This window comes from Hakea prostrata, chromosome 2, assembly GCF_041222555.1.
Source record: "Hakea prostrata isolate BN-2017 chromosome 2, UWA_Hpros_2, whole genome shotgun sequence".
Taxonomy (NCBI): domain Eukaryota; kingdom Viridiplantae; phylum Streptophyta; class Magnoliopsida; order Proteales; family Proteaceae; genus Hakea; species Hakea prostrata.
Window position 1 is genome coordinate 4,016,520 of NC_142601.1, and position 25,603 is coordinate 4,042,122.

Consider the following 25,603-nt stretch of genomic DNA (forward strand, 5'->3'; position numbering starts at 1 on the left):
TAGTGTTCTTTCACTTTGTTTCTAATACTAAAAACACTATAAATTAAAGAATCAACTGCGTGAAAATTAGCGGTGAATTAGTTGGAGAAGTATATTAAAAGCAACAAAAATTACAAAACCATGATGAATGAAAAGACTTCACTCAATATATGAAATCGCTTCAGGGGGTGGTTGTAACTTAGTAGGAATATTCAATCAAATAGGCTGATAATGCGGAACAAATTCATTCCCAAATCAAATAAACCAATTTCTGTAGCTTTTATAGAGAACCAGACTCATTCCAAGATGGGATTGGCAAACCCACATAAAACCCTGATCTTCTAATGTATGGCACCATCGAATCACGTAATCAGAAAACCTGGTCAAGTTCTAAATTCTAGAACTTAGTTTGGAAGAGAACGCGTGAGCCTATAGAAGTATATATAAAGATGGAAGATAATGAAGTGTCTTCCAAATTACTCTCAGGTTCAGTTCTGGTAAAGCCTGGATTCTCGCAGGTTTTGCTCTACACTAACTGTTATTATCCAAAACAGAAGAAAAAAATCCAAGCTCTAAACAACAGCAATGGCAGCAGTGTAAGATCTCCAACTGTTATTATAATTTCAATGCTGTTCTTTTTCATTTGTCTTCTCACTGCTATTGCTTCATTCTGCTTCTGGGTCTACCTGAATTTCTTGCATTTATTCTGCATTTGCTTTGATCTTTGGAGCTAACAATGAATTTCTTCTTTATGGGTCTGGAGTGGGAAGGAAGTTCTACCCGCTAATCTGAGCTCTAATTCCCAGCCACCCAATCTTTTTGATGGAACAACCAGGTTTTATTCAATTTGTTTTGCAGTTCTTTCTTCTTGTTCTGTTAATGCCCAAGCGTCATTGTTTCAAAAATTACCTGAATATCAATTTCTTTCCTGTGGCATTCTAAAGGCTGTACGTATCTTATACATGCCCATATTGCCAGCGTGCTCGGATTGCAAGGAACTATAAGGTTTATCTTTTGTTCTTTCTTGTTTATATTGTGTAACTGTGTGCTTGGGTTCTGCAATGGATCTCTTACTAAAATCGTTATATTTTTCTTGTTTCACCTTTTGGGTTGCAGGGTTTGCAAAAGAAGATAAAGTTGGTTCCTATTGATCTGGTAAACAGGCCTGCCTGGTACAAGGAGAAAGTTTATCCTCCAAACACGGTGATACTCTCCATCCTTGTCAAGATCACACTTTTCTTGATTATTTAGCAAAGCTTGTGAGAGAGAAAAGGCCTGAGGGAATTAGTTTTTGTTCCTGAAATCTCAATTTGAAAAGTTAGTTCAATGCTGTTGCATGATGAACAAAACAACAAACAAATTAAGGCCTGGTAGGGAAGGATGAGTGACTCAGAATTTACAAGAAGGAGGAGTAGCAGTCTGAAACCATTGGGCTGCTTCTTCTTTTTTTTTTGAGTCCACATTGCAAGAACTGAACATAGTTAACATGCCATGCTGCTCTATTTAATTTTCATCTCTAGATTTAGTGAGAATCTCTATCCAGAACAGAAATAGATTTCAGTAGATATTCCCTTTCATGTTAACTTGTTAGATTCTCTTCTTTGTATAGATTCCTTCCTTGGAGCACAACAACAAAGTCAGAGGAGAGAGTCTTGATTTGGTTAAATACATTGATAGCCATTTTGAAGGGCCTTCCCTTCTCCCTGAGGTAATGTATGAAGAATATCTGTAGAAGACTTCTTTAGTTTAGCTTCAAATATTTGACTCTGTGATAATCTTAGAAACTGTAGGATCCTGAAAAGAAAGAGTTCTCAAAAGAGTTGCTGTCCTACTCAGACACCTTCATCGAAACTTACACTCCTCAATTTGTAGGGGACCCTACAACTGATGTTGGTGGGATTCAAAACCTTGCACCTCTTTGGGATTTCATTTATTAATAACTTTTCTTTTGTATGGTCTTTATTATCATTTTTGGCATGTTGTCATGGCTAACCTGCATCAACATTCATCAGGTGCTGGTTTTGATTACTTGGAAACAGCTCTCTTGAAATATGATGATGGACCGTTCTTCCTCGGTCAACAATTTAGTGAGGTAACTTTGCTTTGCAAACTTTTCATAGGCTTGTTAGTGTATTTTTTTTTCCTTCACCTCATGTGTGGATGAAGTAAATGTGTTTCAGGTGGATGTAGCCTATGCACCTTTTGTCGAAAGACTTCAACTACTATTGTTGGCAGTAAGGAGATACGATATCACCACCGACAGACCAAAGCTAGAGATATGGATTGAGGTGTGTTAGTAAAATCCATCTTCATTTTATTCATGAAGAGCCCTTAATCTTTGTTATGTCAATTCTAAAGTCTGACCACGTCTTGTAGAAAGTGAACAGGATTGAGGCTTACCAACAAACTAAACTTGATCATAACGAACAGGAGCTACTTTTTTTCTTGGTGCCCTGAAAAGAAAGTTCTTCAGTAAGCAGCAGCAGCAGCTTCTATTTCACTACATCTGTTTGCATTTGAGGTTTTGCAGACAGTTGGAAAGGCTCACAAGTCTGTTTCAAAGGATCTTGTATTCCATATTGATTTCTTATTGCAGGAGTATATTTGGCTTGAGGTCTCCTAGGGTCTTCTCAGCTATGTGGGGCATTTAACCTAGTATAGAAATCAAGTGAAAAAGAGAATGTGTGCTTGAGACCACTACTAGATAGATACCTTGGATCTTCTCAGCTATGTGACTTCTTTACAAAAATGGATTGGAATTAGTCTAGAAAAAAGTAAACTAAATTCTTTCTGAGCATATTATTGTATAGAGGCCAAGATGTAATACAAGAAGATGAAGTTTTGTAAATCTACTAGTGTTACAATTCACAAGGACTATTTTTACCATAAGCTAGAGGCCAAGATGTAATAATACAAGAGAGTGAAGTTTTGGTCAGCAAGTCTGAACTTACTCTGATCTGTGCAGAGTGCCCAAGAGTTGGGCAAAGGCTGCTTGGGCTGAGACTTTGGGTTTAAGCCTGGTACTGTTAGATTTGACTTCTCTTCTCACCCTAAATCCTAAATGCAAGAAATTAAACAACAGATGATAACAAACCTTGCTGGTGGCATCATTCCATGGACAATGCCTCCAGTTAGGTTATCAAATGAAGACATAACTTCTCCTGGCCTGTCTCAGAAGCCTGGCAGAGTACATCCATGTAAGTATTTAGCTGACTGCTAACCAACATAGTGAGCTATCTAGCAGTTTGAGAATGTTAGAGAAACATAGCAAAAACATGCAGAAAATACAAGATTTTACATGGTTCATTCGAAGGCTACTTCCACGACCGAGAGCAGATATGGTTTTCACCATAATGAAGAAGATGAACAGCATTACAACCTAGACATTTCTCTGTTCCTTTAAATCCTATTAGGAGACTATAAATAGTTATTGAAACCCACACCAAGTAATAGAAGAAAAACCCTAAACCAATGAGAAAGTTGAAATGGAAAAACAGAGCTCTGAAGAGGAAATGGGCATCAATATTCACCTGCATACCACCATGTATATCTGCATGTTGGAACACAGCAATGCTAACATGCCTCCCAAATTTGATGTTATTTCTCTATTGATTAAATACAGTTGATGCCTTCATTTCAACCACGTATTGAAGATTTGAGCTCTTGTTGGGGATAATGGATGCACAACCACGAATAGAGAAGAACACAACCAAAGCACACAAGGGGAATTTAACATGGTTCGGCAAAACCCTGCTCACACCCACAAAGTATTACGCTTTTCTTGTCCCCAATCCTTATCCTCAGGATGGGTTCCCCAGTCCCCTACAGGAATTGATTCACAATCTCCTACAGAGATTGATGCCTATAAGTTATCCCACAGAGACTATTTATAGGGAAACTAAAACCTATCCCATGTTTATATTTCCCTGTTTAGTATGACCCAAACCCTTTTCTTCAATACACCAAACTATATTACTGGACCCCTATACAGCCCCACCCCCGCTTTTCTTGTCCCCATCCTTTCCTCGTGGGTTCCCCTGGGATTGATTCACAATCTCCTCCAGAGATTGATGCCTATAGGTTATCCCATAGAGACTATTTATAGGGAAACTTAAAACCCTAATCCCAATGTAATTACAATTTTACCCTAGTATTAGTAATTGACCCAAACCCTATTTCAATTACAAATACAACCAAAACTATAATTACATGGACCCACATAATACAAGACACCCAAACCCAACAATCTCCACCTTAGCTTGAATTCTGCAAACCACCTTGAAGAAAACTGTTGAAGATGTCTTCTCTACAATCACCCGTCTTTGTGTATCCACCACACTTTACCGCATGGCCCACATCCCCTTCAAGGATGCTTTTGTTACCGCCATCACTAAACCAGCATGGCGCACATCCCCCACCTTGGGGCATCCCGTACAGCTCATCACCGCTATACTATGTGCCGTGGCTCCATCTCTCCTGTCACCGCCGGCTCTGAGAGATCAGAGCCACTCACCAAATCCAAAGCGAAAGTCACTCTCTTTCTTTCCAAATTTGCCCTTGTTTTGCACCTGAACAGTAAATTCTGTCTACCTATACCCCTTGTCAAAGTGTCAACTGGAGCTCCACCTATTTTACCACTACCTGCAAGCCTGTAGCAAGCCTATACAATTTACTTGAGCTCCACCTGTTTTAACACTACTTGCAAGCTTGTACAATTTACCTGGAGCTCGACTTGTTTTAACACTACCTACAAGCCTGTACAATCTACTTGGAGCTCCACTTGTTTTAACACTACTTGCAAGTTCTTGTACAATTTACCTGATCTATGGCTTTCGTACCCATCAATTAACTGAAAGAACATCACCGTTGATCTCCATACGAACTCACAAAATCAATACCACGGAGTCTAGAACGCCCAAAAACTTTAGGAACACTTAACTCTGCACAAAAATCCTTCACACAAAAACATGTGGAAACAATCTCTACAATCCGATCCGATAATACAAAAAAAAAAACAAAAACAAAAAGAACCCTTTTTCTTTTTTTCCATATTTTTTCCACTGAAATCTTTTTTTTTCTTTTTTTCTCCATTTACGGTTCTTCCTATCAAATCTTTTTTTTGTGCTTTGAATTAATCTACTTTCCCATATCCTCCCGAACACCTCTTCACAACTTTTTTCGTCTCAATTTTTCTTATCCAATCTCCATTTACCAGGTTCTCCCTTCCCAATCTTTTTTTTGTTCTTGGTGTTTAATCCAATCAAACTACAAGAACAAGATTCACGGACGTTCTCCACTCACAACTTTTTTTTCTTTCTTCTTCAAGTGATCTAATCCAATCAAACTACAAGAAAAAAAAGATTAAAAAAAAAAAACTTCACAATTTCTTTCTAGAATCGTACCCTTCGATCAACTGCGAGTCTTTGGTTCTCGGCTTTTCTCCGGTACCTATCCTTTCCTGGATCTTCTTTCGCTTTGGAACATCGAGCCTTCGCTTCGATACCACTATTGGGGACAATGGATGCACAAACAAGAGAAGAACACAAGCACACTTATTGGGGATAATGGATGCACAAACAAGAGAAGAACACAAGCAAAGCACACAAGGAGAATTTAACGTGATTCTGCAAAACCCTGCCTACATCCACCAGAGAGAAAATGAGTTCCACTATTTTCAAGAAACAACATACCACTCTCACACCCACAAAGTATTACGCTTTGCTTGCCCCCAATCTCCTATAGAGATTGATGCCTATAGATTATCCTACAGAGATTATTTATAAGGACACTTAAAACCCTAATCCCAATATAATTATCATTTTACCCATACTAATAATTGACTCAAATCATATTTGAATTACAAATACAACCAAAACTAACCCAACAAAAAGAATATACGTAAAGAGTAAGATTTTACTAACATTTTTCATTTTCCGAGCTGTGAGAAGAATTGGCTCGAATCACCATCACGGTAACCGTCCCCGTCCTCATCAAGCATCAGCTATGGTTTCTTTTTTAATCCTCTTCCTACTTTATTTTAAACTATGGCGTTTGCATCCTGAATTGTAGTGGCGGAAACCCATTGTTCCTCACGGTGAAGGATCCTTTCGAAAAACCCCTTATTAGGTTTTCAGATTTAGATCTGAAACTGACTTAAGTTTTTCAAATTTTCTTTTTTTCGTTTTCAATCTTTCTCTCTCTGTGCGCCGTCTCAGTCATTGAACTTGACCACGCGCTGTGGGCACTAAGGAAAGCCAACACTTTTTCTGCAATTGGTTGGGTATCATATGTTGGTTGGCTTCGATAATCGTCACTAGGTGCCGTGATCTTCGTGTATACATACCCTCTGTTACATCATACTTCTCTCTCAATTCATTTGTTGGCGCTAAAGAAATGAAATGAAAGTTGAGAAGGTTGCAGTGGATGAAGAGCTAGAGTTGAAGCTGACATCTGGATCTCAAATTTCGCTCACCGTTGCAGAAATATACAGGGATGGAGATCGAAGACTTGTTCTTTCCGCTTCTTATTTCGTTTTCAATCTCAAAACCAAGGAGTTCTTTTGTAAATTTAGAAAACTAAATAATGTTTGGTGAAATAAAAAAAAATTATATTTTCTTTCACCTCATGACCAGAATAGTCATTTCAATTTCAAAATTTTTTTAAAAATGTCAGAAGTGGTAAAATTGGTTCGCCATCGGCTGAAAGCCCAAGATTTCGATCTCTACCAAGGATAAGGCCTACGCCCAACTTGATATGACCTCGTTACTTGCTTGTAAATGGACCAACCCAACTTTAAGGTCAACAAGAAAGAATGTAAGTGTACAAGCTTAGAGTCCCAGAGGGGTTATTAGGCGAAAGGGCATGAGATAGATCCTATGAGCATAGTTGGGTCAAAGGCTTGCGCACCTGGTTGAACATAAAGGAAGACTATGTTACTATCAAATTCTAGATCATTTCATTTTGGTTATATAATTATGATTTACATGGCATCATTCACTATGATTTAAGTAGGAAGAAATTACATTCAAAATGCGTCAATACTAAATAAGGGTAAAATGTTAAAGTAGCTTACTTTATTCAAAAAGAACAATTGACTTGTACAATTACGTATGCTACAATTCATTTGATATTGACCTAGGCAATGACTTAGTCTAATTTGTTTCAAGAACCAAAGTCATTGCGAAACCAAAATCTAACATGATAAGAGTTAATGAAATTACAATGGCTAATCTAAGTATCACAATCTTCCTTGCAGTTGCCAACTCCCAAGTACTGAAACCAAATGCTGCACACGTAATTGCACTGACAGTTGTGGCCCCAATGAATATAATACAAGCAACATAGGTGGGCTTCAATGTTGTTCCAATGTTTTTGTTGGACTTGAAAACTTGCAAAAATTCATAGATTGCTGCAATGGCTATTGAAAGTAGAAAACCGGCAATGAACTTGAGAAATTTTTTTAAATTATTAACCGTTGCTTCATAAGTGTTGTTTTCTCTAATCATAGTTCCAGAGATATCCAAACGGTGCTCGTCTCGTTCAGTTTGCTGGTTTCGCATTCAAAAAAATCATTAGAATAAAAATTGTTGAATGTATTAAAAGAGTCTAATTAAAAAAATCATTACATTATTTTAAAACTAACCTTATTTCATAAATGATGTTTGGCACATGAAAACACAAAATAAGAAGAAAGAAAGAAGAAGTGAAACTCAAGCCAAAGCATGAAAAATAAAGTCAACATTTTATTTACCTCAGAATTCTCAGTCAATTCTTGTGAAGGTTCATTACTTCCCTGAATTGTGTTTCCAATCATCTGCAGGAATGGGGAAAAAGATTTATTTTCTTTATGAAAATAAAAGATACAAAACATTACAAAAATAATAAGAGACATATGAGATAAATTACTTTTGCTCCTTGATGCAGATGATTTAGAAATCCTCCATAGTTGAGAGATAACATGTTGTCTGTCAAGGCAATCAAAATCTTTTGAACAGTGACAGTAACAATGAAAATTAATAAGTTTATGGGGGGGAAGAAGAGAAAAGCATGAGATTTATGGGGGTGAAAAAAATTCTACTGCAGGAGGCAACGTAAGAGCTAAGATAAAGATGGGCAGAGAGAGAGAGAGACATTCCTTCCTGGAAGTTTGGTTACTTACCTACGCAAGCCTGGGTTGTGGAACAGGGTCTGAAGCTGCCGCAAGCCAAAAGCAATACAAGTAAGTAAGAGACGATGCTAGAGGCCTAGAGCAAAGCAACGAGGGAGGGACCGAGGGAGCCTCGATCCCACTTATTTATAAATTGAGCTTCTTGAATGATCATATGTATGTACGGGGTTGAGCTTGGACAGTTGGATGATGATTATGACAACATTGTTTAAAAGGCATAATCAAGAAGCTTAGAACTTTTCAGTGATTATGACTGACACACATCAGAAGCTTCTCCTTCACTAACGTATCTGAATTGAGAAGTAGAAGTAGACCATAATAGCAGAAAATGAGTGCTGGGGTTTTGATTCCTCTGCTGCCAGGACAATAGCAGCAATCCAACTGCGCATCCATCCAGGCATGTTATTACCAAGTGCCACGGGTTCTCTAACACTTTCTTATCGCTTTATGGTAAAAAGATTCTTCAACCTTTTTGACCTGATTTATAATATGGAATGATGACTTCACCCAATGGAAGCTTTACAAAAAAACTTTTAAATTGAATTCAATAATGGAGTTCCTAGTTCCTACGTGGCAATATAAACACACGTGGGGATAAACTCGTTGAAGAATGTAACTGGGGTTTTTATGTCTTCTGTCTTTAGAATAGGACAGGGGTGTCTTATGTAAATGTAGAAGGGTAGTTTAGTCTTTTCAGTGATTTGTATATAAATATATATATATATATATATATATATATATATATATATATATGCTATGTCATTTTGGGGATTTAGGGCAATCGATTCATTCTCTCTCTCTCTCTCTCTGGTTCTCGTTCTCTCCTGTGCGAGTGTGGTTCTATTTATGCCCTAGCCGTGTGCTTCCTCTTCTTCTTGTGACCAAATCAAGTAAATCGTTCGTGTCTTGTTTTCTTTTGGTTCTTGCTTTCATTCCGCTGCAATTAGTTGTTATTTCTTAACAGTTTTGGCATCAGGTTAAAATTAGTCTTGCTACCACTGTTCAAGACTTGGAAGTACCCACTTGCTACTCAAAGGCTGCTTTATCTCCTCATTGGCGAAATGCCATGCACGAAGAACTTAATGCACTTGTTCAAAATGGAACATGGATTCTTGTTCCCTCAACACCCTCACAAAACATCATCGGTTGTAAATGAGTGTTTCTTGTTAAGAGAAAGCCTGATGGGTCCATTGAGCGTTATAAAGCTCGTCTTGTTGCCAAGGGATATCACCAGCGCCGGGGTATGAATTTGGGGATACTTTTAGTCCTTTGTGAAGCATACAAGCATTCGCATTATATTCTCAATGGCTATTCAACATGATTGGCCTATAAGACAGTTAGATGTTTCTAACACTTTCTTGCATGGAAATCTTGATGAAATTGTCTTTATGGCACAACCCCTGGATTTGTTGATTCTACTTATCCATCACATGTTTGTCAACTTAAGAAGTCCTTATATGGTCTTAAACAGGCGCCTAGAGGTTGGTATCATCGATTGACTTCGTTTGTTCTTTCTCACGGGTTTCATGGAAGCAAGACTGATACTTCATTGTTTTACTACAAGACTGATTCTGTTACTATCTATTTTCTTGTTTACGTAGATGACATCATTATCACAGGGAATGACTTGTCTGCTATTTCTTCTTTGATAAAGCGTCTTGCTACAAAATTTGCCATCAAAGATTTGGCGGACTTACATTATTTTCTTGGGATAGAAGTGACTCGTTCTTCTGAAGGTTTGTTTATGTCTCAAAGAAAATACATTACTGATTTGCTTGCACATACCAGCTTGGATTCGGCCAAGTCAGTCTCTACTCCTATTGCATCAAGCGTTAGCCTTTCTTTAAGTGATGGGACCTTATTATCTGATGGGACTGAGTATTGTCATACGTTTGGGTTATTACAATATCTTGCTAATACACGTCCTGATATTGGTTTTGCAGTCAATCGCGTGGCTCAGTTTATGCATGCTCCCACGGATACTCATTGGAATGCTGTAAAGCGGATTCTTCGTTATCTTAGTGGTACTTCTACTATGAGGATCTTTTTTTTCTCGAAAATCCTCTATGTCTTTATCTGCGTATTCTGGTGTCGATTGGCTGGGTGTCCTAATGATTGGCGGTCTACCACGAGATTTTTTGTTTTTCTTGGCTCTCATCTTATTTCCTGGTGCTCCCGGAAACAATGCACAGTTTCTAGGTCTTCTACTGCAGCCGAATATCGTGCCATAGCATCCGTGTCTACCGAGTTGATTTGGATCCGCTCCTTACTTGGTGAGATTGGAGTGTTTTTTCCATCTGCTCCTCAAGTTTGGTGTGATAATATTGGAGCCACTTACATGACCTCCAATCCTATCTTTCATGCGCGAACTAAGCATGTGGAGATCGATTTTCATTTTGTTCGTGATCTAGTTTCTTCTCGCCAGCTTGTCGTCCGATACATTTCCACTATTGATCAGTTGGCAGATCTCCTCACTAAGGGACTTCCTCCTGCCAGATTTACTTTTCTTCGTGACAAGCTCACGGTGATTGACCCGTTACGCTTGAGGGGGTATGTAAGAAAACATGTGACTCGGAAGCCCATAACTTAGCAGATAACTCAGTTACCCACCTTGACTTGGCAAACAACTCAGTTTAGTAGTTAGTGCGTTTATTAAAGTTTCCATAAAGCTGTATGACCTGAATATCTTACAATATATGAAATACATCTTTTATCAGAACTCCTATATATATATATATATATATATATATTATTTTTTATTTTTTATTTATTTTTGAACTCCAACATTTCTTTGCAGCAAAAGTGTTGAACTCCAACATTTCCAGTTAACACTTTTTTATTAATTATTTATTATTTAACATGGAATGACTTACCCAATGGGAGCTGTTAGAAAAAAAGTTTTAAAACTATTCCCAATATTTATTTTTTTTAAATTACATATTAATTAGTGCTTAATGACAAAAACTTTAATTAATATATCTACATAATTAATTATTAAGAAGGATTCATCAATGGGCAGCATTTCTTGTTAAGAAGAGAATCGATCTGACACATAGGTATCAAGTTCGCAAGATAGGAGATGTAAACAAATGCACCCAACCCAACAAGAACCAAGTTCGTTATGGTCCTTATCAGGTGTTGGGATTAGATTAAGCAACCTCGTCACCTGTTTGCTAGTCGTTGTTTTCGTACTCTGCATCCTCGATTCTTCTGATCTCCTACTAACCAAGGAGAACAGAGTCTTGAATTGCCAATCCACTCCACTCTATCTCCGCTCATCTCTCGTCTCCTCTTCTTCTCATCTCACTCACATTTCTAATTCTACTTCTAATTCCTCTACAAGACCATCAACAAAAACAAAGCTCTTTGTATGAAATTCTCCAAATTTCTAACCCTTTAACCCATGATTTCAGGATCGTGAACTTAGACCTCTACTAGGCGACAACTGTGGGCCATTCGAGTCGAGCCCGAAGGTTCGAAAGTGGACCCAATATTAGTGGATGACCTTAGTGATGACCCAACCTCTCTTTCATAGAGTTTGAGAGGAGAAAGAAGATCAATCACGATGGTATTAAAAGACAATTTTGGCACGTCCGAAAACCGACGATGGAGAATCCGAAAGACGAGCTAAATATTCACAAACCTAGATATTCGAAAGACCTCTCACTCAAGCCAAGAATCACCCGAATCGGATCTTGGTTGACCCCTCAACCAAGGGCCGATCAATCGGACCGGTTGACTGGTCTGGATCGGTCGCCCATCCCCAGTTTCTGGGCAATTTCGAGAATTTGGGTTCAAAAACCCTATTTAAGCCTCTATTCACCTTTATGTGGATTTTATAATGCTAGTGCGAGGCTGAAGCTTGGAGAGGAGGAGAAACCAAGAAGAATCTTGGATTTCATCCACACGAAGGTTCGTTGAGACTCGGATCATAGCAAAATCATTGGGAAAGGTGAATGCTCTTCGACCTCTCTTCTCTAAACCTAAGTTTGTAGTGTTTCCTTCACAATAAATGTTAGATTTCGGTATTTGGGGCTTGTAAGATGCAATGAATGATTGCAAATAGTTTTATTTATGCTTCCCTCTAGTTTGTGAGTGGTTTGTGCAAATCGTTGCAAACAATTTCAAGTTTTGACTCTTTGAGACGCCCACGGGTACTCACGAGAGCCAAATTTGGGGCTCTTCGATTTAGACCAAATTGGGACAAATTGTTTATACCTCTAGGACCCTATTATAGTTAATAGAAGTCCAAAAGTTTCGTTTTGATTCGACTTCGAAAAGGGGGGCAAAATAATGAATTTCGCCAAAACTAAGTTTGGAATGAAGGGTTTGAAACCATCTAACAGATTGGGTTCGTGTGGTATGATTTTTGGACCTCTTTTGAAACCCAATTGATTTTCAATTTATTTTTCTTATGTGATTATGACTATTTTGAGTATAATCACCGACTCTTGAGAGTGAAATTTGAGACTTTGGAGAACGAAAACTAAAAGCTCGCATTTATGAAGGAAACGTGTGCAGGAGGATAAATAACATCTGTAGAAAACTAAAAGCTCGCATTTATGAAGGAATGGAAAAGGCTGACAAGCTGAGATATTCATCAGATATTTGAGATGGTTGGGGGCTGAGCTCTATTTTTTAAATGATTACAGAAGATAAGCATTTTCCCAAGACAATGAAAGTTCATTTTCGATGGGTTTCAAGCCAAAATTACGGTTTCAAAAATTAATTCTGGTGGTTTCAGAAACTCAAATGTTGACAAATCCGAATTTCACCATGTGGAGGGCTAAATTGAGAATCAACATTCAAAGCTGAACAGTTAACTTCAAAAGCATAAATAAATGAAGAATGGCTCTAATTGAATCCAGTATTCATTGATAAACTCTCCAACTCAGAGAAGAACTTGACGATACCCGATGAACTCCCTAGATCAAGTGATGAGATCAGGATCCTGATGAGCTCTATGATTCAATAGATTGAACTCAAGATTTCTGATGAACTCAGCTGATCAAAGGATGAGCTTAGAAGTTTTTGATGAACTCCATAGGTTGAAAGATGAGCTCAGGATCCTGGTGAGCTCTATGATTCAATAGATTGAACTCTGACTCTCTAATGAACTCTTTCAACAAAAGGATGAACTCAGAGCTCAAATGATTCCTCTTGACTGGAGATGAGCTCAAATATTGAAGAATTGTCACAGCTTAGATCAAGTGAAGAAATGAGCTTAAAGATGATCAAACAAAGGCAGTTAAAATGACCAAAGGAAAAGTTTAAACCTCCTGAACAGAGTTTCAATTTTGATTTCAACCTGGTCAGCAGGCTTGGGGGCTCGTGTTGTGAATAAATCACCTTGGACCCGGTTCATGTCGGTCCATCTGGGATCACTAATGCTTCAAATCAAACAAGGGATCAACCTGAAAGCCACACAAGGATGTAATCTTGGCCATCATATTTAAACGTTCAATCGACAGTTAAGAGAGGCTCAAGTCAACAAAAGGAATCTATAAATAGGGTTGTGGCGTTCACAGAAGGTAAGACAGTCGAATCCACTCGCTCAAACTTGCATTTTTCCCGCCTTTAGGCATTCAAACACTCCAGAAGCTCCAAGGACCTCTGCAACCCTAATTTTTCGTCACTTACTGACTTGACCATCGGAGACGGAGCGTCAATCCAGCTGATTGGCTCCATTTCTAACAGTCATTCTTCTACCATGCAGGAGAGTGTGAGTTCTAGTTCAGATCAAGCCAGATCTAATAAAGTTTGGTGTGAGATTCACGGTCCATAGACCCCAACAAAATTTGCACCAATAGTAAGGAATAGCAAAAATTTACAAGTTAGTCTTCAAGCGACTGGAATTTGATGGAGAGGGAGATAGAGATGAGAATTAGTTTTTGAGTTTATTTACTTTTTGTTCTTATGATATGGATTATGAGGTTCATTTGGACCAACTTTTTCCGAAGATTTCCTATGGAGATTTGTCTTGTTTGCCATGTTAGGGTTTTGTGTGCTCTATTTTTGCCCCCTTTTCCTATCTTTAGAGTGCGGGTTTCTAATAATGATTCAAATTATCCTAAAATATACCCACTTAAAAGATGATGGATTGAAGGTAAAAGATAAAGAATGGGAAGAGAAGATTCATTGAGGCAGAGATAGATTGGAGTGCCTGCTTGGACAACTAGCTATTAAAACCTTGAATGGTTATTGAGCTTGAAGAGCCATTGTCGATGGGAACTGAGAGGAAGACGATACAAAGGCATGATTTTTCCGTTAGATTGTTAGGGTTTCATTTGGACCGGATTTATGAAGTTGGTTCAAGATCATGATTCGGTCCAACTAATGTGGTCAACTTTAATTTTGTTATAAAATAGAGAAAATATATAAGAGACAAGGAAGAAAACTAGAACGAGATCAATCAAAGCTCTACATTGAGTTGAGTGCATTACATATTTATAGTAGAAGCAACATTTTCTCTTATATGAAACTATCTAAGTCTATAAGGAAATACAGTATATGATTCTTACATACAATAAAATGATCTTAATATGGAAGGATGCATTGCTATGATCTTCAGTTAATATGGGAATGTATATCCCCAATATTTCCCCTTAGGAACATTCCCCACAGAGGCCTTTTTCATTAAAATATGGTTGGGCGTGTGTAGTGCTTTCCCAAATTACATCATGGCTGACTTGCATCAACATGTATCAGGTGCTGTTTTTGATTACCTGGAAACAGCTCTCTCCAAATTTGATGATGAGCCTTTCTTCCTTGGCAAACAGTTCAGTGAGGTAACTTTACATTCTTCTGCAAAACTTTTCATTACCCATTTGGTTATCTTTCTTTATTTGTTTTCAATTTCTTATTCACTCCTTATTCATTGTGATGTTGTTTTTCTTTGGATTGGATACACATAGTTCGTATCCATGAACATAATTAAGATTTGTACTCCTAATTGAGAAGAATATCTGTAAATTGAGGACTAAGGTCCTGAAAATACTAGGATTTGTATACCTATCTAGGGTTAGTTGTAATTGCTAAGAAAATTGATGTTTGTGTCAAAGAAAGACTTATATTTTTCCATTTGGGATTTTGAGCCTGAGGACCCGGGTTTCTTCGAAGTTACACAGTAACACTTTTTTAGTGTTTCCAACCATTTTCTTCTGTCAAAGTTTCTAGGAATCTGATGGATGCCATGAGCGTTCTAGATTCTTTATCTTTCTTCAGTTATAGTGTTTTTATCACTGACTTGTGAATGAAATGATTGAATCAGGTGTGTAGCCTATATACCATTTGTTGAAAGGGTCCAACCCTTATTGTTGGAGGTAAGGAATAATGATATCACCGCCGGCAGACCAAAGCTAGCAGCATGGATCGAGGTATGTCAAATGTCTTTCATAGAAAGAGCCAGTTTCATATATGTACTAGCTTAGAAAAGGAATCACAAAACGTTAAAGTTTACAGGACAATGTGTTAAACTAAGCCAAACCTACTTGCTCCTTGCTCTGTAGACCTAAGTAATTTTCTCTTAATAAGAACTGTCTTCATTTTATTCATGAAGAACCCTTCTCTCCTCATGTCTGGAAGAAGAGATATGGTAGCAGCTCATACTTCAAACCATGTCTTGCAGGAGGTGAACGAGATCGAGGCTTACAAACAAACCAAATATAATCTAGAGGAGTTACTTAGTGTCCTGAAAAGGAAGTTGTTTGGTAAGCAGCTCCTATTTGCTAAACCTCTGAATTGATTTGAGTTTTTGTCAAAAGTTGAAAATGTAGATTCTTATGATTGTCTCAATGGATGTTTCAGAATCTTATATTTATCTTCTATATGTCTTGTTGCAGGTCATTAAGCATATCTGGTTTAGGTTCTCCTGGGATCTTCTCAGCTATGTGGGTCATGTATCATAGTATAGGGGAATGGAATAAATAAAGAGAATGTGTGCTTGAGATTACTACTATAGATGCCTCTTGTATCTTGAAGGGAATAAAACAGATTGTTTGGGACTGGCAAATCCACTGCTTTTGTAATCATAGTTGTGTAATCACTTTATTGTTTCCTGTGATTTGAGATTTTTTTTTCCTTTTATAAACTAACATGGATCAAGTAGAAAACCAAATGAAAACCAAGACGAATTGGTTTGTTAGACACACTATAACAGGACTATTGCAGGTATAACAGAGTTAGAACTTCCAACTTGAAATCAATCTAGTCTTTTTGAGGAGAAAGCCTCTTCAGCCACAGGATCTGATCATCTAATTGAACCGTCTATTTTGCATGCAAACTTAGCAATTCATATGCTGGGATGTATTGATGTTATTGAATAAGTAAAAGCATTCAATCACTCATATCCATATGAGAGAAAAACAATAAGTCATTGATTGACTTGATAGAAACAGAGGAGGAGAAGACGGGCAGGGTTTTCATAGAGGAGGAACAATGAGTCAATGAGTCAGCTTCTTTGGCACTGTAAAACCTCTTCACCATTAAACTGTTATTACAAAAAAGTTGACAAGTTAATGACTTCGAGTTAGAAGAAGCAAAGATGAAACATTAGATGTTATGTTGTAACCCGAATTTTTGTATTCGACTTCGAAGATGGTCCTACATTGATATATGGCAGGGGACTTGAATGACTTGATTTGAGAGATATGTGATGGAAGCAGAGGATCTGGGCCCCATCATTGAAGTTGTTTTATGCTGGTGGTGTGGGGCAATAACCCTTGCGTTGCGGTATGACCTGACCTGATTGACTGATTCATTTACCTGATTAAAATATGTATGTATATACCTTATACATTCACCAGTGAGGTTATTGACTTATTGTAAGATTTGAGATTTTCACCTTAGGGAGTTAGGGGTTTGGTCGAGAGATCACTATTCTTTTTTTTTCTCTACCTAGTGGAAAGTTCTTATCCTTTGCCTGTAAGTGTAGTACATTGCATTAGTTATGAACCACATTAAATCTTAGTGTTCTTTCACTTTGTTTCTAATACTAAAAACACTATAAATTAAAGAATCAACTGCGTGAAAATTAACGGTGAATTAGTTGGAGAAGTATATTAAAAGCAACAAAAATTACAAAACCATGATGAATGAAAAGACTTCACTCAATATATGAAATCGCTTCAGGGGGTGGTTGTAACTTAGTAGGAATATTCAATCAAATAGGCTGATAATGCGGAACAAATTCATTCCCAAATCAAATAAACCAATTTATGTAGCTCTTATAAACCAGACTCATTCCAAGATGGGATTGGCAAACCCACATAAACCCCTGATCTTCTTCTAATGTATGGCACCATCGAATCACGTAATCAGAAACCCTGGTCAAGTTCTAAATTCTAGAACTTAGTTTGGAAGAGAACGCGTGAGCCTATAGAAACATATATAAAGATGGATGATAATGAAGTGTCTTCCAAATTACTCTCAGGTTCAGTTCTCGTAAAGCCTGAATTCTCGCAGGTTTTGCTCTACACTAACTGTTATTATCCAAAACAGAAGAAAAAATCCAAGCTCTAAACGACAGCGATGGCAGCAGTGTAAGATCTCCAACTGTTAAAAGTAATTTCAATTCTGTTCTTTTTCATTTGTCTTCTCACTGCTATTGCTTCATTCTGCTTCTGGGTCTACCTGAATTTCTTGCATTTATTCTGCATTTGCTTTGATTTTTGGAGCTAACAATGAATTTCTTCTTTATGGGTCTGGAGTGGGAAGGAAGTTCTACCCGCTAATCTGAGCTCTACTTCCCAGCCACCCAATCTTTTTGATGGAACAACCAGGTTTTATTCAATTTCTTTTGCAGTTCTTTCTTCTTGTTCTGTTAATGCCCAAGCGTCATTGTTTCAAAAATTACCTGAATATCAATTTCTTTCCTGTGGCATTCTAAAGGCTGTACGTATCTTATACATGCCCATATTGCCAGCGTGCTCGGATTGCAAGGAACTATAAGGTTTATCTTTTGTTCTTTCTTGTTTATATTGTGTAACTGTGTGCTTGGGTTCTGCAATGGATCTCTTACTAAAATCGTTATATTTTTCTTGTTTCACCTTTTGGGTTGCAGGGTTTGCAAAAGAAGATAAAGTTGGTTCCTATTGATCTGGTAAACAGGCCTGCCTGGTACAAGGAGAAAGTTTATCCTCCAAACACGGTGATACTCTCCATCCTTGTCAAGATCACACTTTTCTTGATTATTTAGCAAAGCTTGTGAGAGAGAAAAGGTCTGAGGGAATTAGTTTTTGTTCCTGAAATCTCAATTTGAAAAGTTAGTTCAATGCTGTTGCATGATGAACAAAACAACAAACAAATTAAGGCCTGGTAGGGAAGGATGAGTGACTCAGAATTTTCAAGGAGTAGCAGTCTGAAACCATTGGGCTGCTTCTTCTTTGTTTTTTTTTTAGTCCACATTGCAAGAACTGAACATAATTAACATGCCATGCTGCTTTATTTAATTTTCATCTCTAGATTAGTGAGAATCTCTATCCAGAACAGAAACAGATTTCAGTAGATATTCCCTTTCATGTTAACTTGTTAGATTCTCTTCTTTGTATAGATTCCTTCCTTGGAGCACAACAACAAAGTCAGAGGAGAGAGTCTTGATTTGGTTAAATACATTGATAGCCATTTTGAAGGGCCTTCCCTTCTCCCTGAGGTAATGTATGAAGAATATCTGTAGAAGACTTCTCTAGTTTAGCTTCAAATATTTGACTCTGTGATAATCTTAGAAACTGTAGGATCCTGAAAAGAAAGAGTTCTCAAAAGAGTTGCTGTCCTACTCAGACACCTTCATCGAAACTTACACTCCTCAATTTGTAGGGGACCCTACAACTGATGTTGGTGGGATTCAAAACCTTGCACCTCTTTGGGATTTCATTTATTTATAACTTTTCTTTTGTATGGTCTTTCTTATCAGAATTTGGCATGTTGTCATGGCTAACTTGCATCAACATTCATCAGGTGCTGGTTTTGATTACTTGGAAACAGCTCTCTTAAAATATGATGATGGAGATTTCTTCCTCGGTCAACAATTTAGTGAGGTAACTTTGCTTTGCAAACTTCTCATAGGCTTGTTAGTGTATTTTTTTTTTCACCTCATGTGTGGATGAAGTAAATGTGTTTCAGGTGGATGTAGCCTATGCACCTTTTGTCGAAAGACTTCAACTACTATTGTTGGCAGTAAGGAGATACGATATCACCACCGACAGACCAAAGCTAGAGATATGGATTGAGGTGTGTTAGTAAAATCCATCTTCATTTTATTCATGAAGAGCCCTTAATCTTTGTTATGTCAATTCTAAAGTCTGACCACGTCTTGTAGAAAGTGAACAGGATTGAGGCTTACCAACAAACTAAACTTGATCATAACGAACAGGAGCTACTTTTTTTCTTGGTGCCCTGAAAAGAAAGTTCTTCAGTAAGCAGCAGCAGCAGCTTCTATATCACTACATTGTTTTCATTTGAGGTTTTGCTGACAGTTGGAAAGAGGCTCACAAGTCTGTTTCAAAGGATCTTCTATTCCATATTGATTTCTTATTGCAGGAGTATATTTGGCTTAAGGTCTCCTAGGGTCTTCTCAGCTATGTGGGGCATTTAACCTAGTATAGAAATCAAGTGAAAAAGAGAATGTGTGCTTGAGACCACTACTAGATAGATACCTTGGATCTTCTCAGCTATGTGACTTCTTTACAAAAATGGATTGGAATTAGTCTAGAAAAAAGTAAACTAAATTCTTTCTGAGCATATTATTGTATAGAGGCCAAGATGTAATACAAGAAGATGAAGTTTTGTAAATCTACTAGTGTTACAATTCACAAGGACTATTTTTACCATAATCTAGAGGCCAAGATGTAATACAAGAGGGTGAAGTTTTGGTTAGCAAGTCTGAACTTTCTCTGGTCTGTGCAGAGTCCCCAAGAGTTGGGCAAAGGCTGCTTGGGCTGAGACTTTGGGTTTAAGCCTGATACTGTTAGATTGGATCCTAAATGCAAGAAATTAAACAACAGATGATAACAAACCTTGCTGGTGGCATCATTCCATGGACAATGCCTCCAGTTAGGTTATCAAGTGAAGACATAATTAACTTCTCCTGGCCTGTCTCAAAAGCCTAGCAAGGTACATTCGTGTTAAGTATTTAGCTGACTGCTGACCAACATGGTGAGCTATCTTGCAGTTTGAGAATGTTAGAAAAACATAGCAAAAACATGCAGACAATACAAGATTTTTACATGGTTCATTCGAAGGCTACTTCCACGACCGAGAGCAGATATGGTTTTCATCATAAGGAAGAAGATGAACAGCATTACAACCTAGACATTTCTCTGTTCCTTTCAATCCTATAAAGAGACTATAAATAGTTATAGGTGAAACAACACCTATCCAAATGCCCTTATAACTGAGATGAAAGCCCCAACTACATATAAGCAGAGGAAGAAAGGCCATTGGAAACCACACCAAGTAACAGAAGAAAAACCCTAAACCAATGAGAAGCTGAAATGGAAAAACAGAGCTCTGAGAAGGAAATAGGCATCAATTTTCACCTGCATGCCACCATGTATATCTGGTAATATGCTTCAATTGAGAAGATTTTTATTTTTTGGTAAAAAAACTTACTTCAAATCCAAAGAAACTTTAAATCTTACTATTTTTTTCATGGCGGGACCTAAATTCTTGACTGACTACTTAAATGGGTTTTATCATTTTTTGACATTTTTCAAAATTTCAAGCTACCTACAGTTACCATTCTATTAAATTTGAAATTAAAATGACCATTTTGGCCATGGGGTCAAGAAAAATATAAATTTTTTATTTTCCAAGCATCACTTAATTATTTTTAAAATTCACAAAATAACTCCCCAGAACTCTTCTTCTCAAATGCTTCCCTTTTCCTCTTCTGATCTGCTACATAGGTCACAACAACGTTCATCCCATCTACCTTCAGATTCCAAAATAATCAACCATGGAAAACGGAAAATAAAGAACTCTGGCTTTGGATTAGGACATATTCATTAAGAAGACTATATTACTATCAAACTCCAGATAATTTCATTTGGGTAATATAATTACGCTTTACTTGGCATCATTCACTATGATTTAACAAGTAGAAAGAAATTACATTCAAAATGCATCAATAATAAATAAGGGTAAAATATAAAAGAAGAAAGAACAATTCACTTATACAATCACCGGGACGCTACAATTTATTTGATATTGAGGTAGGCAACTACTTAGTCTAATTTCTTTGAAGAACCAAAGCCATTGCAAAACCAAAATCTAACATGATAAGAGCCAATGAAATTACAATGGCTAATGTAAGTATCACAGTCTTCCTTTCAGTTGCCAACTCCCAAGTACTGAAACCAAATGTTGCACATACAATTGAACTGATAGTTGTTGCTCCGATTAATAAAATACAAACAACATAGGTGGGCTTCAATGTTGTTCCAATATTTTTGTCGGACTTCCAGACTTGCAAAAATCCATAGATTGCTGCAATGACTATTGAAAGCAGGACACCGGCAATGAACTTAAGAAATTTTTTTAAATTATTAACCGTTGCTTCAATAGTGTTATTTTCTCTAATTCTAGTTCCAAGTATATCCAAATGGTGCTCATCTCGTCCTGTCTGTTAGTTTCACATTAAAAAAAAAAATCATTAGAATAAAAATTGTTGAAAATATTAAAATAGTCTAATTAAAAAAATACAAAATAAAGTGAACATTTATTTACCTGGGGATTGTTAGTCAATTCTTGTGCTTGTGAAGGTTCATTACTTCCTTGAATTGTGTTTCCAATCATCTACGTGAATGGGGGAAAATATAGCTTGAAAGTTAATTTCTTTATTAAATAAAAGATACATAACGTTACAAAAATAAAGAGAGACATATGAAATAAATTACTTTTGCTCCTTGGCACTGACGATTTAGAAATCCTCCATATATCATATAGAATGATGGTAGAAAATCATAAAACCTCCTCAATATCGGACCCCATCTAAACAAATGTCTCAGAGTAATGGTGTTGCTACCTGAAAAGTTTTTTAAAACATAGTAACAATCATTCGCAAACATAGTAATGAATTCTGTATTAACAAAATTTCTCTTAGAGGAGAGAAAGGCTTTATGTGAATATTTTTATTCAATCATATGTTTTCTTTCATTTATTTTAAATAAAAAAAAAAAAAAATAGAGCCCATCTTCCACCCACATTAGTGATATTCACATGAAAATAAGGATTTTTTTTTTTTTGGGGGGGAATGTGCAAACTAAAAATATGTTAAATAGAGTTATAGGAAGATACATACCGAGCTGAATGTCGATCGATAACATGTTGTTTGTCAAAGGTATTCGATGATCCTAGAAGATAAAAATTCGAGTGTTTAAGTTAGGTACCAATAAAGAGAATGAATGGGTTTGGGCCAATGGATTAATGAAGCAATATACAAATTTTAAGCATGAAAGCTAATTATATTCAACTAAAAAAAATCGTTTTGTCACGCAGAGCTGTCGTGGTTCAACTCTTGCTGAGGCATATTAATATCCCCATCCCTCGGCTTAATAAGCCCCTTTTGTACCAAAAAAAAAAAATCGCTTCACATCAGAGAACATTCACTGCCCGGGAGCTGTCTGCTGCCAACGATCAAGATATTTACACATGTATTAATGACAATCTAACGGTGTAGAATTAAGGGGTAGGGATTTAATTTTAAATATGATATTTTAATTTTACATTCAAGGTTTTAAAAGTTTGTAAATTTACGAAATGAAACCCTCAGTTTTTTTTTTTTTTTTTTTTTTTTCTTTCCTTGCTGGAGTTGCTGTCTCCGCGCTGAAATCAATCACATGGTGAGCCTGAAATCAATACTCCGTAAGCAAACTGCAGTGGCCCTAACGATGGATCAGATAGGAAGTTAAGAGAAGATCAAGCCTGTTAGGTCTGAACCCAGGCAGATCCAATGATATTGAACAGAACAAGCTTGGTTATCTTTTTCTTCCATTAATGCCTACCGGGAGAGAATCAAAACCCAGAATCCAGAACAAGGAACATACCCAGAACAGACGAAGAAAACAAAACTGAAAAAGGAAATGGATAGTGTTTCAGTTGATTGAACTACCAATTTCGTTGGTTTATGGGAAAAAGAATTTGTTGCAACGCTAAGATAAAAGATAAAAGAGTTAGGATATGTGGGCAGAGAGACATTCCTGAAAGTTTCTACGCACCTGTGGCTGTGAGGATCTGAAGCTCCTGCAAGCCTGCAATACAAGTAAGCTAGGGACGATGGAGCAACATGGAATTGCTCGTTTATTTATACGGTCATACTGAGTTGAGCTTCTTGGATGATCAGCAGTTACCAACAGAACTTCAAGGAAGAACTGACGAAAATTTTGAACTTTAATTAATTATTTATTATCTTTTCGGACCTGATCATGTTGGAGCTGATGATCACATGGAACATCTTCAGCAATGGGAGCTGTTAAAAAAAAGTTTTAAATTGAAAAATTCTAAATTCCTACTTCCCAATATAATATAAAAGACCACTCTTTCTTTTTTGTCAAAGACCCTATTTTTACTATTCAACTACCAACACCTGATAATACCCAAATTAAATTAATACGTCATTGTCATGAGCAGGGGCGGACCTATGAAGGGGCCCAGGGGCCATGGCCTCCCGGATTTTTTAAAATTTTATATAAATTCCTTTAATTCCCTTGTTTTTTTCATTTTTTTCTCTTCTTATATGTGAAATGTCGCTATTTGGCCCCTCAATATTTAGAACAATTTTTTAAGGTAAAATAATCGGCACATATGTCATTCCTAATTAAAAGCTAATTCCTTAATCCCTATTTATTCTCTCCACTATTCTCTCTTATCTTTTCTTCCTATTTATTCTTTTCTGGTTTCATAAACTTGGTTAAAGGAAAATTTTGAAAAAACATCTTATTAGGTATTCAAAAATGTCATTCATAATTAGGAAGTAACTCTTCAATCCCTATTTATGCTCTTCTATATCTTCTCTCCTCTCTCCTCTTTTCTTCTTATTTATTCTCTTCATTTTCTTTCTTTCTATTTATTCTCTTCACTTTCTACAAGCCTACTCCACAATTAGGAACTCTTTCTCTTTCTCAATTTATTTATGGTTTCTTTTTTTCTCCTTCTTTTTTATTCTTTTTATTTGATTTTATATTCTATGTTTATTTATTTCTTCTGCAATTTTTATTATTTGATTTTGAATTGTGAATAGAATATCTATAGTTAGTAGGTAACTAATTGCCATTGATTTGCATCTCTTACCTAAGAAAAAATTTGGTTTACATCTCTTACCAAAGAAAATATCGGTTTGCATCTAACTTTTTAGGGTTGAAGTCATGTGTATATATTTTTTCTATATTGTTGCTTTAATTTTACCTATATTTTGTCGGAAAAAAATATCATTATCAATAATTTACCTTTATTTTTTCAAATATGTGTGTGCCCCACAAAATATATGTGGGTCTATTCTTTAATAAAATAAAATAATTTAGAGGTGGGACATCAAATGAATCTTATAAGGGCCCACTTAATATGTGTGACAAAAAAGCATAAGTGCTTCTCTAACGGGAAAGTTTTCTGGCTTTCGTTCTTCAGCCCCCCCAATATTTCATCCTGGGTCCGCCCCTGATCATGAGACCAGCGAAGAACACGAAAGAAAGCTTATACGATGCACTCTTTACACAAGTGGAGCCTGGGTACAAGGAGGAAATAGAGAAAAGAAAAGGAATATTCTTCATGTAACCCATGCAAGGTTACACGTATGTTATCTATTTATTATAATAAATATATAAAGTGAAAAATTAAAATTTTTGCAATACTAAAATTCAGGCTTCAAACAAAGTTTCTTCTGTTTTTTTATTTTTTTTTTTATCCGGAGTGGGCTTTCGGTGTTGCTACTAAATAATTGCTTAATAACTACACACAAGGAAGTTGGATTCAAGTTTGCCAGAGTTCTTATAGGAAGCAAAAGCGAAGAAAGATTTGACGTTGATGGCTCAAATAAAATAAATATTTAGATTGCAGATATCTTTATAATCATACATTAATTTCATAATTTAGAAAAAGATTTAAAATTTGGTACCTGTATTTTTTTTTTTGGTAGAAAATTTGGTACCTGTATTGAGAAATACAAAAAGGCATATAATAATTTGCTACCTCCCAAATGAAATGAAAAATATCATCCCTAATGGACATCATCATATGTATTATTATCCAATTATCTCATAAAGACTTCATGCACATTTTAATGAATAAATTTTGGTCAAAATTTAGAAAAATATATACATATCAATTTGAGGATAAAAATAAGAAAATAATACTTCTAAAAAATAACGATGTGTCTTTAAATGATGCGTGAAACACGCTCAAGATCTCTGATCCTATATGTTTTCAGTTGGCTATAAAGCCTAGACAAGGTCTAGGGTTAACAAAATC

General features: G+C 36.5%; 2 protein-coding genes across 2 annotated transcripts; both read left to right on the forward strand.

Annotated features, from left to right (window-relative positions):
* The first annotated feature begins 564 nt into the window (after positions 1-564).
* LOC149023345 (glutathione S-transferase L3-like) lies at positions 565-16,196 on the forward strand. The gene is made up of 10 exons (XM_089143892.1): positions 565-575; positions 743-814; positions 924-984; positions 1,096-1,182; positions 1,589-1,687; positions 1,770-1,872; positions 1,992-2,071; positions 2,160-2,267; positions 15,774-15,855; positions 15,988-16,196. The coding sequence occupies exons 1-10, from the start codon at positions 565-567 to the stop codon at positions 15,993-15,995; spliced, it is 711 nt and encodes a 236-aa protein (XP_089000018.1). The 3' UTR covers positions 15,996-16,196.
* Positions 16,197-17,674: 1,478 nt separating this feature from the next.
* On the forward strand, positions 17,675-19,541 carry LOC149023346 (glutathione S-transferase L3-like). The gene is made up of 9 exons (XM_089142742.1): positions 17,675-17,685; positions 17,854-17,925; positions 18,035-18,095; positions 18,207-18,293; positions 18,696-18,794; positions 18,877-18,979; positions 19,100-19,179; positions 19,265-19,372; positions 19,461-19,541. Exons 1-9 carry the CDS (start codon positions 17,675-17,677, stop codon positions 19,539-19,541), a joined length of 702 nt encoding a protein of 233 aa, XP_088998868.1.
* The last annotated feature ends 6,062 nt before the right edge of the window (positions 19,542-25,603 follow it).